Raw genomic sequence first — 19,610 nt, 5'->3', positions numbered from 1 at the left:
GTGCATCGGATTCACATATGCATAAGTGAAAAGAAAACGATTAAAATCACAGTATCACATGACAGCAAGTCTATAAAAGTGATTTAAAAGAAGTAACTGGCTCTGTAATCGTTATCCTACTGCCCTGATGGTAAAGGCACGGTCACCTTTTTGTTTTCAACCTCGACTTTGGAACAGCAAGCAGGACTCCACCTGAAGATCTACGGCTGGTCCACCATCTGCAATGGATTACAAACGGACCGTGTGCTCTATGGAAGTTAGCATAAAACTGATTAGCCAAGTTCCTTTTTCATTCCGATTAGTTGTGGTTATATATATGTTGGAGAGTTTATTTTTTACATTCATTTTAATAGATATATTGATGCTAATCTAATTGACGTGAACAATGCTTAACCAGCAATCTTTGAGCAACTGGTTTTGTCCAAATATTGGTCAAGGTACATTGGCTGCACACAGTAAAATGCAATACTGTGCGCTGAACACTAGGGGGTAAAGTCAGTATGGCATTACTGACACCAACCCAAACTGTGTGGGATGAGACCTGCTTTGCTCCGCATACACAGGTAAAGGGCCCATATTGTGTGAAATACGTTTTTTGGGCTTTTACTATGATTAGTGACTTGGAGGGGGTCAGCAGGGACCTCAAAGTATGAAACCAGTCACTCACTGACTTTTTCAGTCAGTCCATTCTAAGAAATATGTTATTGAAATGTCTTGTTTCGTACTTCCTCCCCCGTATGAGTCATAAGGGGTCGCGATCGTCTCTCAGCCCAACCCAGCAGGTACCAGTCCAGCCATCTAACCCACCACCCCTGCTCTCTTTCACCTCCACCCTCCAAACACTGAACGCGACACCAAGCAAACATGTTGCTGAGCTAGCAGCTTGTTAGCTACCACAGGCTAACCACAACAAACAGCACTGAAGAAACACTGCAGCGTGGACGGACGCAAGGAAGAGAATGTGTCCGTGCAAATTCCTCCTAAGAGCGTTACTCCTACATTGACCAACTGTTCCTGTTCAAACTTGAACAAACATGAGGAAGGTGTAATTTAATGTTCAGAAACATCCTGTTGTAACTGACTGTAAATATGTGGCTGGTCTTCTATAGCGGTATACAAACATAATGTGACTTTCAGCTGTGTTTACCTGAGAGATCGTCAAATGCGCCAGAAAGAGACTGGTGATAGGCCTGGTCGTATGTCCCTCAAAGTGCAGTCAGCCAATCAGAGTCGGGGCTCAGGAGGTAGGCAAAAACAAAAGAGAGAGACAGAAGAGAGGACATGGAAATACACATTGCAGCAATTTTTTTTTTTTTAACTTAAAACCACTGAGGGGTACTAGTACCTCAAACTAAATCCAGAAAGGTGTCTTAAGGTGTCTGAGGCCTTGAAAACAGATAAGATTAAGATTAAGATACATTTATTTGTCCCAAACACATGCACAGACATGCAATTGTAGGGATATTTAACCTCTGCTTTTAACCCATCTGGTGCAGGACACACAGAGCAGTGAGCAGCCATGTACAGCGCCCGGGGAGCAGATGTTGGGGGAGTAGGGTGCCTTGCTCAGGGGCACTAGACAGGGTAGGGAGAATCCTCTTGGATTTTTGGGCAGATCAATCCAGGTTTGTCTTTTTGTTGTTTCTCCGTGGAGTCGAACCAGAGACGAACCAGAGACCTTTTCTATGGAGGACCATACATGACTTAAGTAAAAATAAATAAATGTATAAATAAATACAGAAATAAATAAATAAATAAATAAATAAAAAAGGAAATAAATTAATTAATACAGAAAAAAATAAATAAATATGTTAATACCAAAAGAAATGTCAAAATAAATGTCTTAAATATATTTGCACATTTATTTATTCCCTGACACATTTCCTTTTCATTTGCAGTGTCCTTGTGCTAATGAGAAAGGCGGGCTAATCGCAGTCTCATGCAGGATTGGTCACAGGAGTGTAATGATCCAGCCCTACTACTTCTGCCTCTCAATGCTGACTGGTGTCCAGTAGCTGTTTGCAGCGTTGAGCCAGTTCACACTTAAAATGAACTAGTTCAAGTTCAGAGGGTTAGTTAAGGTTATTTTTTATTGGGATGATTTAGCTGTCGGTAGTCCTGACTGTGAGCGTCACGTGTTCTACTGAGCACAAGGAGCGAGCCGAGAGGAGAAGGAGAAAACAGAAACTCCAGCTCGGTACAAACCACCTGCAGCTTCTGCTCTGATCATGAAGCCGCTGATCTCTGAGCAGATGTGACCAGAGAAACTCTGTGTTTCCACTGTTCTACAAAGTCACTGACCGGCTGTTTCACGGTGAAAAGCTCAAGTCTCAGTCACTGCCCGTCTCTGAGCGAGTATGTGGCGGAGCGCAGGGGCTGTGTGTGTGTAGCTCAGTTGACCAATCCTGCTCGAGACTGAGGTTAGGCCCGCCTTTCTCATTAGCATAAGGACACTGAAATCGAAAAATAAAAGTTGGAATAAATGTGGAAATAAATAAATAAATGTGGAAATAAATAAATAAATGTGGAAATAAATGCAGAATTAAATGAATCAATGTCTTAAACTTATTTCCACATTTATTAATTTATTTCCACATTTATTCCAACTTTTATTTATTCCGTGATATATTTCCTTTTCATTTTCATTTACCTTATTCTAATGAGAAAGGCGGGCCTAACCTCAGTCTCGAGCAGGATTGGTCAACTGAGCTACACACACACAGCCCCTGCGCTCCACATACGCTCAGAGACGGGCAGTGACTGAGACTTGAGCTCTAAACCGTGAAACAGCCGGTCAGTGACTTTGTAGAACAGTGGAAACACAGAGCTTCTCTGGTCACATCTGATCAGAGATCAGCGGCTTCATGATCAGAGCAGAAGCTGCAGGTGGTTTGTACCGAGCTGGAGTTTCTGTTTCCTCCTCCTCCTCTCGGCTCGCTCCTTGTGCTCAGTAGAACACGTGACGCTCACAGTCAGGACTACCGACACCTAAATCATCCCAATAAAAAATAACCTTAACTAACCCTCTGAACTTGAACTAGTTAATTTTAAGTGTGAACTGGCTCAACGCTGCAAACAGCTACTGGACACCAGTCAGCATTGAGAGGCAGAAGTAGTAGGGCTGGATCATTACACTCCTGTGACCAATCCTGCATGAGACTGCGATTAGGCCCGCCTTTCTCATTAGCACAAGGACACTGCAAATGAAAAGGAAATGTGTCAGGGAATAAATAAATGTGCAAATATATTTAAGACATTTATTTTGACATTTCTTTTGGTATTAACATATTTATTTATTTTTTTCTGTATTAATTAATTTATTTCCTTTTTTATTTAATTATTTATTTATTTATTTCTGTATTTATTTATACATTTATTTATTTATTTATTTTTACTTAAGTCATGTATGGTCCTCCATACTTTTCTGGCCATAGTCCAAGTTTCTGCCACTAGTCCGCCGCCTCACAAAAAAGGCACCACTGGGAATTGAACCCAGGATCTCCTGTTTACTAGACAGGCGCTTTACCAACTAAGCCATAGCGCCAGGATGCTTACTTGATACAAATACAAAAGTGCATTAACTACTGTCTGTCCATTTTAAAATTCATTTCAAACCTTTACTGGTTGATTTAAGAAATAAAGGTGACCGCAGCATTTGTGTCATAGCTCCCAGGTTAGCGAGTTTACACATACCACAGCACACACACCCACACTAAAACAATGGTCATGTCTTCCCTCTGCCAAAGCTAATCCCCTCTCATCTGACATTAAGCCAAAGGATGGAAGGATGAAGAGGTGCGAAGGGAATGAGACGGGAAGGACAAAAGAAGATGTGAATAGAGCAAAGAAAAGAAGAAAAGCGACACAAGCTCTTTCCCATGTTCACCTTTGACTTTAGGCTGTTAAACCTGCTGCCAAATATCTGCAGAGACATTGGTATTTCCAACCAAGCCCTTTCTACAATTTAAAAGCAAGATAAAGTTTTCTTTTTTAATTAAAAAAACAATCATAAGTTTTAATCACATACAGTGCAGACGTAATTACCATAACCTAAGCTGAACGTGTGACTTATTTCTCACCAGAAATAAAACCAAAGTTCCAAAATGTATGCAAGCATCCACCTGCTCATGCTGTGGCCAACACAGGCACGCACAAATACAAGTGTGCAAGGACAAGCAATAGCAGACAACATGCACAAACTGTTTCCTGGGTCTATAATATCCCAGTCTTCATGAGTATAATAGAGGGTCAGACCCAGAGATTCCATGTGGAATAAAATGTATCAAATGACGGCTGACTGATTGACTTCACCATCTGTTTCTCTAAATCAAGTCCTAAATCCCTCTTTCTTCCCGATTTCTGTTTGCCCTCATGTTACATCCAGAATTTCTATTTCATTTCCCAAGATGACTCTAACTCTTTGTCTCTCTCCTCCTCATTCTCCCTTTTTCACTTTTCTTTCTTTCTTCTTTTTCTCGCTATCTCTCGTTTTGCCCAACCAGCCGAAGAAATCTGTTATTGATATAATAAGTATGACTTTTATCAGCTACTCACACACAAACAAATACAAAAGCACACACAAACACACACACACACACACACAAAGTTATTGATAGCACCACACTATTTCTGGGAAATCAGCCCGGTTGGATCCAAACCAGAAAATCTATTAAACAACAAGTGTGCGAGTGGGTGTGTGTGTATGAGAGAGAGGAGTGGGTATAACCCACGTCTCTGCAATGGGCCTTGTTTTATCCAAAGTCTTTGATAACACATTACAGCAATGATACATAAATTGGCATAACTTTTAGCATGGAAAGATAACTCAATGGGTAATCAGGGACACAGTACCTCCAATCAGTATCTTCATTCATTCCTTTGTTCAGAAAAAAACAATAAAGGGTCAGCTCACCCAAAATACAAAAGAGACAAGCACACGAATTGTGCGAAAACTGCTATCCACTGTTGATTATCTTTTTGATATAATCTTTTTAATATACTCCAAAAGAAATTCCCCTCACCTTAAACAGCGTCACTTTTATTCTAGTGGGGTTGTCAAACATTTCAAAGATGGTTGTCTCAAAAGCTGGCAGATAATAACCAAAAGCATCTCCCTAGATAGCACAGGGGGTAACTGAAAAAATATGTTGTTGTTATTTTGCTAACACAGTCCTTTAACCATTACAATAGAGGCATTCATATAATTGTGATATCTATCAAGCTTGTTAACGTCTCCTCCACAACAATCTGCACAAAACATGGAAGAGGTGCTGTTTGCAAACGAGCAGAGAGCAAGAACACCCTGCTGCCTCATTGGCTTTTAAGCTCTGCCCACAAGTGCCTTCAATAATGAGATCATTCAGTGCTTCGCTCTGTGCAGGTGGACCAGGAATTAGAAATGTAGATTAAACCCAGACTATAATCAGAATCAGAAAAACGTTAGCGATCCCTGCAGGGAAATTGCTTTGTTACAACTGTTTAACATTCCGGAAAGAGAGAAGTAAATGTATTTGTAAAATCTCAAATTCATTTGCAATAACAAAAATAAATACACAAGTGAGTGAATAGAGGAATTGACAAATGCAAATGTGAACAAAGTTTAGAGTGAGGTGGAATTACAGTATTAACAATAGGACAAAAGCGGTAATGTTCAGATTCAGAATTTAACCCAGAAACTAACAACAATGTGCAAATGAAAAGTGCAATTTAATAGTGGTTGTTCGTCAGAGCACTGATGTACCTGTACTTGATTGGCCGCAGGAAGAATACCCCCCCCCCCCCCTCCCCCTATGGTGTCAACTGGAACACCTCTGGAGTTTGTTACTGAACCCTTTGGCTCAGCAGAACACTGTAGGAGACATTGAAAAAAACTTGTGAGAACCTCCTCTTCTCCATGACTACATGCACAGGCTCCAGCCCCATAACTGAACCACTTCAACTTGGTGAGAAGAACCAGTCCTGTGTGGAAAAGGACTCTGGTCACCAAATGCTCATAAAACAGCTGCAGCACGGTTCCTCAGATCGAACCCATGATTCCAAAGGAAGCAATCAGGAGAGCCAAAGGGACAACCCTGTGTTTGTACTCCTGGAACATCTCCCCCAAATGAAAAGCACAGTAGCCGCACACCTTAATCTTCAGAAGTCCACTGGTGCTGGTGTTGAGCTGCAGTCCTCCACTAAACTGTGCACTACCCTCTGGTAGATATATTCTCCCCATCGATACATCCAACAACTGCAGAGTCATCACAGAACTCTCTGGAGTGGTAAAAGGCCAAGATGAGAAATTGTTTATTTAAGGAGTTTAATTTCCAGAGCAAAAAACAGCACATTATTTGATATTTTAAAATAACCCCCAAGTTCCACCACAACTGGCAACTGGTGAACTACTGTGGATGCGAAACTCAAATCACCTCTTTATCGTTCCAGTCCATCACATCTTAGCATCTCCGGTCCAACTCCTGTCTTGGGGCCATGCTAGCACTAGATTATGTTGAATGTATTGATCTGCCTGTGGGCGGCCATGTCAGTCTGGTGAATCAACAATGAAATCTGTGCACATTTTCTGGACGACTGGAGTAACAGCCAGGTACATACATCAGATTAGCAGTCTGAGTGACATGGCATCTTATAACCAAATCACGGGTTTTAGGGTAATAATGATCAGTTTATATGAAGTAACCCATGAAGAACCAGATTCGAGTCCCTATTACCAGAGTCTGAGTCCTAGTCAGACTCCTCGAGGTTCGGCAGCTTGGCACGAACTGCTACTGATAATATATACACGTGAATCACATGTAAGCTGGTGAGCCTACATGTTAACACACGTTAAAGTATTAATATAACTAGACATCAATATCTCATGCCAAATCAAGGCTTGAGCTCGACGACGATGGTACTTAAGCATTCTTTGATTTGACAGTGTCTTTGTGCCAGCTATGGAAGTGCTTTGCTCAAGGGCATGGCAGAAATTTCAACACGTCTATCACTGATGGGAATTAATGGACATTTCATAGGATTTAGGGGGTTTCCTTTATATTCAATGTAATACTCATAATGATGTTTTCAGTGGTGTATAATCCCCTGGAACCAAGTTTCACTGTTTTCAATACCTGAGAATGAGCAGCTCACATACAGGTGGTGCACGTCCTCTTCCACAGACCCAGCCATATAATGCACCACCATGTTTCTACAGTAGCCCAGAGCGAACAAACTGAACACAGTTACTTACTCTAGAGAGGATCTTTTGTGTTTTTACATTACCTGAAGGCCAAAGTGTGGTTCCCAAAACGCTTGGAAGGGAAGCAGAGGGGGATGGCTACTCAGCCAGTCGCAATATGTAACTTCACCTCTAGATGCCACTAAATCTCAACAGTGGCCATGTACACCAGTTCTTTTATATTTAGTAGTAAGAGTTCCCGCCTCAAGGCAAGCCTTCTGCCCCCCTATCCACACACGTATTAGATATTAAGTTTGCTCAAGAGTACATCTATGCACTGAGATGTCGCTTCAGGGAAGAAAAGACAAATGCCAGATCATTCAGACATACACACACACACACACACACACACACACACACACACACACACACACACACACACACACACTCAGAAGGAAGGGATGGAAGATATAGTAAGAGAAAGATTATAAGTATGTCTGCTACTGGCGCAGCATTGCAATACATTGGACTGCAATGATGCTCTAACTCTGTATAAGGAGTTGTGAAGTTGCATCTACAGAACAATGGATGTTTTTACCACTGATATGATTCAGTCTGTTCATGTGTGAAATTATTGTCCGGGTTGAGGTGTAGATATTTCCAAATTTCACTGTTATCAAAGACTTGGCAAGTTACAGTTTCAGTAAAAGGAGATTCAAAGGTATCTGTGTGTGAGTGTGTCATTTGTGTGTGTGTGTGTGCATAAGCCTGCATGGTGTATGATACATGTGTGCCTGCCAGCAACCTCTAAGTGTTCTTACGAAATCGTTCCCCTGGGCGCATATGCCTTTGAAACTCATAGGGGGGAAGTCTAATAGCTTATAATTTTAATTAATCTCCACTCCCTATTAATAACCTCTATCATTCCCTAAGTGCTTCTATGTTTTAAAGGTGCTGCATTGCTCATTAGCCAATTGCGGGCTGATGAGACGGTTTTGCGCTCTGTCAGCAAAAACCTCAAGTTGGCGAGTTCGTCCCATAAAGTCGAAATAATTCCTCGAACGAGAGGTGGAGGCGTGCATGGACGCAGAATGGCGAGGAAGGAAAGGGAAGGACAAGTTGCTGATGGTGAGTGAGTGACTCCAAAAATGAGCCAAAAAACAGGAGTTTCTGTCCTGAATGAACCTGTGAGGATATGAATGAGCCCTGAGGGGACTCTGTGTGGTCAGAATCAGAAACAGAAGCACGAGGCGTTCACTGCAAATACAGCATGTAACACCCTGTCATGACATCTTGAGATGGTTGGATAAATCACTGTGGAATTTAGTAAGTGCAACAACTTCAAACATAATTCATGTTGGTAATAGTCTGACTTTGGCTTACACAGAGCTGCCTATTGAATGAGGTCTGGCAAACCTCAGCCTGCATTTACATATTTTCTCAACAAGTGCAATCATGTAATATGTGTGTTGTGTTAGAGGTGCTCTGACAGCTTCTTTAAAAGTGTGGAGTGATCCGTGGAAGATACTGTAACAGAGGGAGGGAGGAAGAAGTCTGTGGAGGGGAACAGAACAAAACAAAACACACAAAAAGAAACCACACAAAAAGTCATTACCTCCAAGGAGGTTACATATCATCAGTGTTTGTTGGTTCTTTAGAAGGATGACACAAAAAGGACTAATCTGATTTCCATGAATCTTAGTGGAGTGGTGGGATATGGATCAGAGATGAGAAATACTCATTCGTTTTTATGGTGCACATCTGGATCAGGGGGTGGATTGAGCAATTTCTTTCACTTTTCTATAACATTGCAATATTTGTAGTTGATTTCAAGGAACAAAATCCTGGATCTTGATAGGGGAGTGTGAGCAATTCGGTACGGATCCCAATCTGGATCTAGTCTAGTGAATTGAAATGTGCTTTCATAAGGCGACTGTGTGACCTTGGCGGAGGTATGCGCTCCATTGAGTGTCCTTCTACTGATGGTATGAAATGGTTCGTCATCAGAATCCAAGTGGAACTCATGTCAGCTGTTTCCTGAAGTCTCGGAGCAGCAGAGACCTCCACTCTCTCCTGTGTTTCCTCTCCTACATATAGTTAGATAGAAAGAAAAAGTAAAAAAACACACTTGCACTCACACACACTAACAACACAATCCGATAGTGTAATGTTGTATACCAACCTGAGAAAGACCACAGTCACAGAGACAGGCAGACACAAGCAAGGCGGGCCGCTCACAAGAGGACACACTGTTCCCCTCAATGACACGAGGAAGCGGTGGAGTCAGAATTACACTTTTTGCCACAAAATGAAACATATTGATGCCTCAATTCAAAAGTTTGACACAAATGGAGAAATGACCTTTCAGTCCTGGGTGAAAAGAAACCGTAATGTCAGAAATAAGTCATCTTTTGTAAATACTATAATGACATCATCTCCATTTTTTTTTATTTCCTATGTTACTGAATTTTACTTTAGCACAATACTTATACTGTATATCTCATTTCCTTAATACCATTAATAAAGTTATCCTATTGTTGTTGTTTACATAAGTATTGTTCATCTGATTCTTAGACAGACAGACAGACAGACATATATAGCTAGATAGTGTTAAGTCTATAGATCAATCTCTCCTCTCTGGCCTTCTACCACTCCATCTTGCATGGTCTCACACACACGTACACGCGCACTGCCTTGGCACGGTCGGCTGGACACGCAGACGCGCAGACAGACATTAGCAAACAATGCGGGAAATCTCTCGGTGACTGACAAGGATTTTTTTTTTTTTTTTTGGTAACAGCGATAAGAATTCGGGCGCCTTCAGTCTGAGCTGTGACCGTGAACGCCGCTATATCATCCTCCACCTTTTGGACGGAGCTGTTCAGGAGGCTTCACTGCGAGAGGAAGGCACAGCACGGTGCGCAGCAGTTAACAAGTGGCTCTGCATCGGGCTGGTGTGGGGACTGGGAGGAGTGAGGAAGCTTCAAGTCACTGAATGGAAAGTTCGCTCTGACACAAACTTTTTATTTGTTTTCTTTACCCGTGGGGTAATAACTTTTTATTTTTGAGTCACTGGGAGGTGAAGGCTTCTCTGAGGGTTTAGGAGTTTGTTGTCGCCATGTGCGCACCGCTGCTGCTCCAGATGTGGATGGTTTTATTGTTAGGGGCTTTGACCGGGGTCGCGAGGGCTCAGGTCTCCACGGTCAAAGTGATAAGAGGCAACATGAGGAGAGACGGTGAGTTGTCTTCGTTACACTGTTTCATTATTGTGCACAATGTCTGTTCAACTTAGCAATGCAATAACACTGACTATGTTGTGGGAGTGTGATTTGATTGTGATTATCTTTTACCTAAAGTCGTGTGATAACTGTAAGTTGCTTAAGTTTCGTTTTCCCCATACATACAGCACTGGATTAGTTTTTGTCATCCTTATAGTTTCTCTCTGCTCTTAAACTGATTTTACAGGATCAATTCTGCATCTGTGTTATATGTGAACATGATACTTCTCTTGCAAAACTCCTGGTGTTGTGGTGTAGCTGCTGGTGTTGCCTCAAATAGAAACCCATTGTCTGTGAGTGTTGCATGCCTGGTGGTCGTAAATGACCTGTTGTCACACTGTTAAAAAGTGCAGAAACAGAGCAGAGGAGACGTGTTAAATGATGTGAAGTGGGCCCAGAGGAAGCTGTGTTGAATGAGGGGCTCGTGCACTTTTTTTTTATTCTGTAGATGATGAGAAATGAAAAGGGAACGTGCATGTCTCAGTTGTAGTCGGTTAAATACGAGCGGGGGCTTCACCGGTGCAAGCTGCAGCCGTCAGGTCGCCTATCTAACTTCCTGCAGGTGCGGCGTGCTTACTTCTCACTTGGCCCCGAGGCTACAGCCGCAGTGCTAATGTACCTTTGATTATACTCACATGCACGCGCCCGAACACACGCACACACACACACACACACACACACACACAGCTGCAGGGTTGCTTTTGGCAGGGAAATATGAAAATACCACTGTATTAGGTTCTAAACTGGAAGACTGCCCCCGGGGTCTGTTTCACCTCACACACGATAACACGGAAGTCGAGAACGGACGCGGACGTTTCATTGGCCTTTGTTGCCTCATCGAATACCTTTCTTCTGATCACTGCAGCGGTTTTCATCTCGACGAATTACGTTCCAAATCACCGGGAACAAAGCTGCCAGGCATGTACTGAGTACAGCGTCCATAACAGACCGGAGAATGACGTGTAGTTTAGAAACATATTGTCACCTGGTCCACTCGTTTCCACCCGGCGCTATGGCTTAGTTGGTAAAGCGCCTGTCTAGTAAACAGGAGATCCTGGGTTCAATTCCCAGTGGTGCCTCTTTTTTTTTCTTCCGCGGAACAAATGTAAAAAGACACTGACTCAAAGTGGTGACAAATACAATGCGAAGATTATGTGAATTGTGATTTAGAAAAACTCTCCAAGGCGAAAACAATCTTTTCTAATACAATATAAATGATTGAAAAGTGTTTGGGTTCATTCTGTCTATTGACCATTCCTTTGATTTGGTGAACTGCAACCTATCAGAACAAAGCACTGCTGGGACTTACACCAATTGTATGTGAATATGAAATAATGACAGATACAACTATTGTGATTTTAGATATAATATTGAATATTATCTCTGAAAAATCCATCCATAAAAAACGTATTTCTACCAAACATCTCTTTCCAGAAAAAAAATAACAAAAACCACTGCGTCAACAATATGTCAAAAACCATAAAAGAGCACTGTGGTTTAAGTATTATTGGGAGAGACAGACGCCTGTGAATACCAGTTAATAGGTGCAGTGATGCTAAATTTAGCAGCCACCTTGTATTTAGATCTAGTAGTGCTAACCAAACAAAGAAAACCAGTATGCAGCTGCCATTGTTGTTGTTTGTTTTTGCAATTGTAAAAATCTCCATTTAGTCACTTTAAATACAGTTAGCAGTTGGAAAAAAAACAGGACAATTTTTGTTTTGCTAAATATCTGCATTGGTGTCAACAGGGGGTTAAAGTTCGACTGATTTCTTTTGTAGATTTGTCTGGAAACATTTACAGCATTTACAATGCAATGACATATCTGGTCATTCATTTCAATTAATCTGAAGCTAAATCTGAAAAAAAGTTCTTCCTACTGTTGCACATACATCTGAGCAGTCCACACTTGCCCCCTGTCAAAAGGATAATTTTGGAACTCCCTAAGATGATTTGGGTATTTTATTTGTTCTCCACATTTTTCCCTTAAGAGACAGGCCTGAAAAACATGCTTCATCTTAGTAGTAACTTGAAGCTGCGGGTTTGAGAGATGATGACGCTGGATTTGTGAAATCGTTGAATTTCACAATCAGCAGTGTTTCATAAATCTATCACAAGGGTTCAAAGATATGAGATATATGAGATATATTTTTTCAATATATTCACTCAGCGTGACGTGAGACAGTCACTCGCTCTCAGCTGTCACAGTTATCAAAGACACCTGATAATTATGTTCTGATGATAACAAATCAAACTGATTTGATAGAAGTCAATTCTCTTGATCTTATGATAAGGTTGAGTTGCACAGAATCTGTGATCCACTGTGATAACTGCTATTGAGACAGACTGAATGTTGGATGGTGCACAGCTTTTTAAACAGCTCTTTAATCCACTGCACAGTCTTACAGTAACATGCTGTGCCAGAGAAGTTATCTTTAGGTGTTTGTTTGTGTGTGTGTGTGTGTGTGTGTGTGTGCCCCTTTGTTTATGTATTTACAGTACGCTTATGAGAGCTTAGTTCCAGTCTTTGATTGACTGCTGCTGATTAAATGTGTTTCTATCCAGGGGTGAACCTCATGCTGATAACGTCTGCGGCTCTCATTCGTCCACTTACCATTTGAACAGAGCTTGTGTATTTCAGTGTGTAAGTGTGTGTGTGTTAATGTTCTGAGAGAGTGTCTTCGCTCACTTTGAGGAATTCCCCCCAAGGTTTTTTTCCCCTGCGTTTGTTTGACATTTTGCTCGTTCTTTTTTGCCTGCCATTGAAGTGTGTCTTTGTGTGCATTAAAAAGGGGGGTGGGTTAGGTGTGTGGGTGGGGGTGGGGGAGGGGGGGGGGGGGGTGGTGGTTGTCACAGGGAGACGGAGTGTATTCGTAGAAAAGGAAACACAAAACACAAAAGTACACATTTAGACACGCTGAGCAGCGTAAACACTACTTTGCCTTTCAGCTCTGTACTACTTATCACTCTCTGCTTGAGAGACCAGATGACCCAGATATGATAAAACCTATTACACATACGTGTGTATGCAAGAGACATATGCACATATATGCAGGCAGACAGAGGCACATAGTAGTGAAACAGGGCAACCTCAGTTACACTCCTCTGTGGACAGGGACAGCTGCGGACACACCACAGATGCAAAGTCATCGCTATTATATTTCCTTCTAGACTGCTTGGACGATCCTAGTGGCATCCTGACCACACAAACTGGCATAGAAAACCTGGCGCAGACCCTAAAAGTTGGAGGGGACGCACACGTTCCACACAGAACCACATGGAACAGTCTCTAATGACATTAACGTCACCCAAAAAACCCTGGTACTATCTTAAAATAGTTGCTATCAAGCACAGGCAGAAACAACAACTGTTGCAGATTTAGTAAAAACAGTATAATTTATCATATGTGTAAATAAGTTTAATATTTACTGCTAAAATGAGTCAGACAGTTTTCAGCATTGTCAAGTGTGACTGTCCCCTACTGGAGATACAGATATGCATGACTGTATATTATCTGTGGAAAGTCCATATTAAAGTTGAGTAGTTCTATAAAAACCTTTTTTATCTTATTTGTTGAAATCCTCTTTCGATCTGATGGCCATCAATAAATAGTCATCTGGGGGAGAAGGATTGTAACAAACTCAAACCTGTGCTTTCACTGCAAACTTCCAAAAGCCGGAGAGACAACGCTGAGGCCAGAAATTAGTGAGCGAGTAACAGAAAAGTAGGATTTATAGCATTTGCATATTCTTAAGTGTAGCCCTCTTTTCCAGGATTACTAACTGAAGCTTTAATCCTTGACAGGTATTCTGAGAAATAATATCGGCAGATGTTAAGAAAATAATTCCAATTATTATAATTAGGTACGTAATATCTAAACCTGATAGGGCTTTACTTGTCTATCAACAAATATCTTTCTGCCTGCCTACTATAAGGAATCCTTATAGAACTAAACCAACTGTAATGCAATATTTATGAATTCGAATCTATAACCGAAAAATCCTGAGCTCAGCTCTATTTGAAAAGGTGCAATTAAGTGGTATTCGCATTTGAATTTATATTTTATAACACATCTAGGCAATTGCAAAAGCACATTGATGCGTCCAGTCACCACGGCTCAAAACCACCATTGTAGAAACACCTAGACAGATACACACACTGATGTCCAGAGACGGGGGTGCACAAGATCTGTGTATCCGAGGAAATGTGCCAAATATTCTGGAGATATAAGTGCACCATTATTTTTACTGAGATATGCAACAATATTACTTGCACACACTTTATCCTCAAGTAAAAATACACTCAGACACACTGGCACCATACAGAGTTTGAGCTAAAAATTGAGATGTGTTCTTGCAAAGAATGTGCACACACAGTCCGTGCCATAGTTAACCTTTTAAACAAACAGACTACCGGGACCCTCACACAGAAGATGTTTGTGGTGTTATTTATTCAAAGTGCAATTCTGCAAAAAGAGAGAACATGACTTCTATTCCTGGCAGTGACAGAACCACAGTATGTCTCATGAAGGCTTCTGGCAGATCTTTCTCATTCCTCCTCTTCTTTCTTCCAATAGTTCTCCTCTTATCTGTTGCCTTCCTCTCTCCGTGCCATCTTATCGGTCTACGCCTCGCCACATATCACTCCATCTCTCCAGATCCTCCTCTATCATTCTCTCCCTTTCTCATTTCAGTCTTTATCTTCCCACCCCCCCCCATCTGTTTCAGCTCTTTTTAATCAAAACCCATTTCACCCTGTTGGCTCTGTGAGCAAATGCAACGTGGCGAACACACGCACAGAACAAAGCAACCTGCGTCAACCTTTGCACAGGTACTGAGAAACAACCCAAAATAACCAAGTTATGCAGTAAAACACTCTCACACACACACACACACACACACACACACACACACACACACACACACACACACACACACATGTACAGCTGTTTAACAAATGAGTGGCTGAACTTACAAAAGCGCGTGTGCTCTCATACTCTGGAGGCAGGCGGGGGTGATATCAGTGTGAGTGTGATGTCATGGGTTGCTTGACTGTGTCTGAGAACTCAAGGTGGCCTTGCCTCTGATAACGTGCGCTCACACAATATGAAGCCAGTCACTAAATCAAATTCCTCACATGCTTTAGCATCTAAACATGAAGTACGCAGCCAGCCTCCTGTTTTTAAAGTAGAGAGGAGTATTTGACTCCAAACAAGAAGTCAATTTCATAGCTATTCTGGAGCTTTTAATATTGTAAAATGATCCTGCAATAAAAGCTGTGTCTTCCTTCAGAGGCTGCATTTGAAGACAGACTGTGTCACAGCAGCACAACTAGGCTGTCCCCTTTCGAAGGCTCCTTCTAATACAGCGGTTACATGGTCTTGTAAATGTTTGAGATTACATATTTCTGATCCTTTCAAGGCCTTTGTCTGGTCTGTGATTGAAGGTTGATATCAAAGATCATTCTTAACCTCGAAAAGAGCCGTTGACAAAACAATCCCACCTAAAAATCCATTGAGTTGAGGTAGAAATTGAAATCACATCACGCAATATTCCTAAACATAACGTGATCTAAATATAAACTTCTTCTTTTAATGTAACGAATTCTTTCTCTGTGAGGTGAAGGCAAACGCAGATGTGTTTTGGCATGAGCAGACGGCCATGAACCTGTCAGCTCCACCTCGCCATGTCACGTCAAAGCCTGGTCATTTATGACAGGATGCAAGCAATAGCAGGGAGGAGTGTCGGCGAGGTTACTGGAATTCATGAGTCACACTCAGGACACCCGACATGAAACTACTCCCCTGCTGCCCTCCCAGGCCCACACAGACACACACAGACACACACAGAAACACACAGACACACACAAACACACACACACAATTACAGGATCTCCCTTTCTAGGGAATCCCCCAATACACATTTGTCATCTTGCATGAGCCAAACGTACCCCACCCCTAAATATTTGGCAGACAGCCTCCCTCCCCTACACAAAGTCAAATTACAGGGTGGTGACCCCTTGGACAGTCTGACGACATAGGTGTGTGTGTGTGTGTGTTAGTGTGTGTGTGTGTGTTAGTGTGTGTGTGCGTGTGTGTGTGTGTGTGTGTGTGTGTGTGTGTGTGTGTGTGTGTGAGATGAAGCCTTGGAGAGTGAGCTGATCTGGGCGTAGCTCTGTGTGTGTTGGTGCTCACATTTTAGGAGAGGGCAGCAGGAGAGCAGTGCAAGTCTGGAGGGGAGCTTAGTAAAGAGTTGGAGGGCACAGAGAAGGAGGAGAGAGGAAAAGGTGTGTAGAGGCAGATATGCCAAGTTAAAAAACCGGCCCCGCCACTTTCCTGCCCCGTCAGCTTCGAAAGAGAGATAGCGAAACCGACGGCAAGCCAAATGGATACGGTATAAAGGAGGAGATGGAAGACAGCAGGACTGTTAGAGGAGTGGAGGGGGATAATGATAAGGTAGAGCAGGACTGAGTGGAGTGCCAGACATCAGCAGAATATCTGATCTGATCAAATAAAAGGAAAGAGATTTAAAAACAAGCATGACCCAGTCACTGTGCAGCATCTGGGCCACAGATGAAGCCTGGAGGCAAACCTTGTTTTTTGGCATTATTAACGGCAGGTTACGTTTATGCAATAGTCAAGATCATCCAAATATACACAACATCTAACAGATTTTTTTTTATCATTTAAAGAGTGATGGCTTAATCCATGTAAATGATCAATTTTGTAATTCCAGAAATCTCTGTCTGTATGCATGAGGAACGCATATCTCGAGATCTGTTCATCTGATCAGCTTCACACTTATCATGTGTATTGTTATGGGCTCAAAGTAGTGCGGTTTTGAATTTAGTGAGATTTAGACAAAATGCTGCGTTGTGACCTTAACACAGTCTTCAGAACATTATACAGCCTTGCTTTTACTGACAGCTCTTTCTTTACTGATTAATGTGAACATGTGAGTGGTGCAGAATAATTCATCTCACTGATGTGCACTGTCTTCCTTGGACTAAAACACAAGATTTAAAAGCCCTTTTACAAGCATTTCTGAAATTGATCGGGGTTGGGACGCCGTGGAGGAGAAGTAGAGAGCAGCCTGAACGACAGAGAGAGAGGAAGAGGGCGACAGATGTTCGGGTCCTGCGGTGAAGTCAGTCCGGTTGCTGAGCGATCTGACTGGCACAGTAGATGCAGATAACAGAGGAGCAAGAGGATGAGATGGAGAGGCAGGAGCGGTTGCAGGATGCTTGGAGAAGTTGATGGGGCAAGTGGATGAAATGAGGATCAAAATGGCAGACAGCTGGAAAGGGGAATTAAAAAAAAGTGGGAGAATAGATATGTGGAAAGTTGTATTTGATAGGGAAATGAGGTTGAGCGGGTTAAAGCAAAGAAGCAGTGAAAAGAGAGCTGTTTGTCTGTCGACAAGTGAGCTTCAGACAAACAGCTGACAAGCAGGTGAAAGAAAGTGTGAGAAAAGGAGTGAGCAGAGGGATGGAATTAGACAAACTGAAGAAGAGAGTGACGGATGTGACAAGAAATAGAGCAGACGTGAGAAAGCAGTGATAGAGAATGGGGAGGGAGGGTGCTGAACAAGCAATGAAACTGAAAAAAGAACATCAAAGGAGAGAGGAGTTTGGGGAGCAGCACCCCCTTAAAAGTGAGAGAGAAGAATAAAGACCAAGGGAATGCGTTTCCCCCCACAGCATTCACTCCGTCTCACTTCTCAACATCGTTCAGCCAATGTGACTCCACAGTAAATGCATGCTCTGTTTGTGCGAGGGTGTTGGGTGTTGATGTAGGAACTCTGATCATCGTGTGCACGTGCTAAACTATGTGCAGTCGTATCCTCTGGCCTCCATCAGTGTCGTGTGTTCACAAATGGAAACTAATAGAGCGCTTGTTCCAAACTCAGCACCTGGGAGTTCACCGAAACTGTTTAAACTGTAAAAACAGATGTAAACACAGCGGATAAATTGACTTCTCTAATTCAACTCTCCTGAACTTTGCCTCTCAGCTCTACTCAGCTGTAAAAGAGGCTCTCAGATCCAATATGTCTTATAATGTATCCATCCGTCAAGTTTACACAGGCACAGGTGAATACCGACATTGATTCTGACTCAAGGCAAAAGCACCACCACACAGCTCGCTTCAAGTTAATCCAATCATCAAATAACTGGTGGCTGACTGCGGTATAGATCATAGATCCAGCCTTTTCCATGTAAGTGGGTGGGACATGGACAAGATTTAAAAGTCAGAATACAGGAAAAAAAAATGTTTCCTCATAGATGGCTTCTATAATTTGTTATAGTTTGTTTCACGCCACTGTATTTGATCCAGTAAGGGTGATTTGAATTGGGTAGTTGATGCTGTAAAATGGGATGAAACGTCATGATTGACATCTGAGACCAACTCACAACTGGTCGAACATGTATATCAGCGGGACCTCGCTCACGTGACTCCATCCCTCGATCATTTCATTATGATATTACATATTATGAATTCATTCACTGTGCAAGCTCTGGATCCAAATCCAGAATACTTTGGCTTCATTTTTGCACAACAGGAGGGAGGTGAGACACATCATCCAGATTTATAAACAATTTATGATTTACACAAATAAATAACTCTTGTGTATAACAAAAGGATGTTGCATTCAAACGTGCTTTCAGAAGGGATTGTTATAATCATCTTAGCTGATCTGTATCAAGATGTGGTTAAAGTATTTACTGTTTAAACCTGAAGATTGCCTTGTTGTCCACAGTATTCACTTAATTTACTTTCCAGCCTAGACATGTCTGTTCAGGCAGGTTGAGGATAACTTGAACCATGATTACATCATTACATTGCTCCTCATTAGGCTCGAAAGGCTTCAGTGTATTCATTCATATTCTGTCATTATTTCCTCTTCTCAATTGTGAGGAGTTTCTGCATTTGTCTGTAAAGTTAATATACTCTGAGATACATTGAAGGGTATTTTTCACTTTTATCAGACATTAAGGGGAAAATAATAGAAAAACGTAATAATCATGAAGTTTGGGAGGTAGTTATTAAGGCCGACAATATAATTGCACTGCTACACTCCCACCAACCATACTCGGCAAAAAAGTCAGTAAGTCCTTAGCAATGGAGCAGTTGTGTTGTGCACCTGATCATTCTGCTGCAACCGCTGCATTCACACGGC

The 19,610-nt window shown here is 41.9% G+C and overlaps 1 protein-coding gene and 2 non-coding genes across 4 annotated transcripts in view; 2 read left to right on the top strand and 1 right to left on the bottom strand.

The window, feature by feature from the left end:
• Positions 1–3,471: 3,471 nt before the first annotated feature.
• Positions 3,472–3,544, bottom strand: trnat-agu (transfer RNA threonine (anticodon AGU)). Its single transcript has one exon. It is a non-coding gene; the product is annotated as a tRNA-Thr (tRNA).
• A 6,301-nt stretch (positions 3,545–9,845) lies between these two features.
• The window catches only part of pdgfd (platelet derived growth factor d), a 45,779-nt gene continuing 36,014 nt past the window's right edge, over positions 9,846–19,610 (top strand). The window contains exon 1 of one of the 2 annotated variants that reach the window (XM_053423328.1): positions 9,846–10,392. Coding sequence is in view for 1 of the 2 variants with exons in the window: in XM_053423326.1 (XP_053279301.1) it covers positions 10,275–10,392 (118 nt within the window). In the remaining variant the exon portion in view is untranslated. The remainder of the gene's footprint in view (positions 10,393–19,610) is intronic. The other variant, XM_053423326.1, reaches the window with a different exon arrangement.
• trnat-agu (transfer RNA threonine (anticodon AGU)) lies at positions 11,441–11,513 on the top strand. The gene has a single exon. It is a non-coding gene; the product is annotated as a tRNA-Thr (tRNA).

Source organism: Pleuronectes platessa, chromosome 5, assembly GCF_947347685.1.
Source record: "Pleuronectes platessa chromosome 5, fPlePla1.1, whole genome shotgun sequence".
In the NCBI taxonomy this organism is placed as follows: domain Eukaryota; kingdom Metazoa; phylum Chordata; class Actinopteri; order Pleuronectiformes; family Pleuronectidae; genus Pleuronectes; species Pleuronectes platessa.
This window is presented reverse-complemented; position numbering and strand designations above follow the sequence as displayed.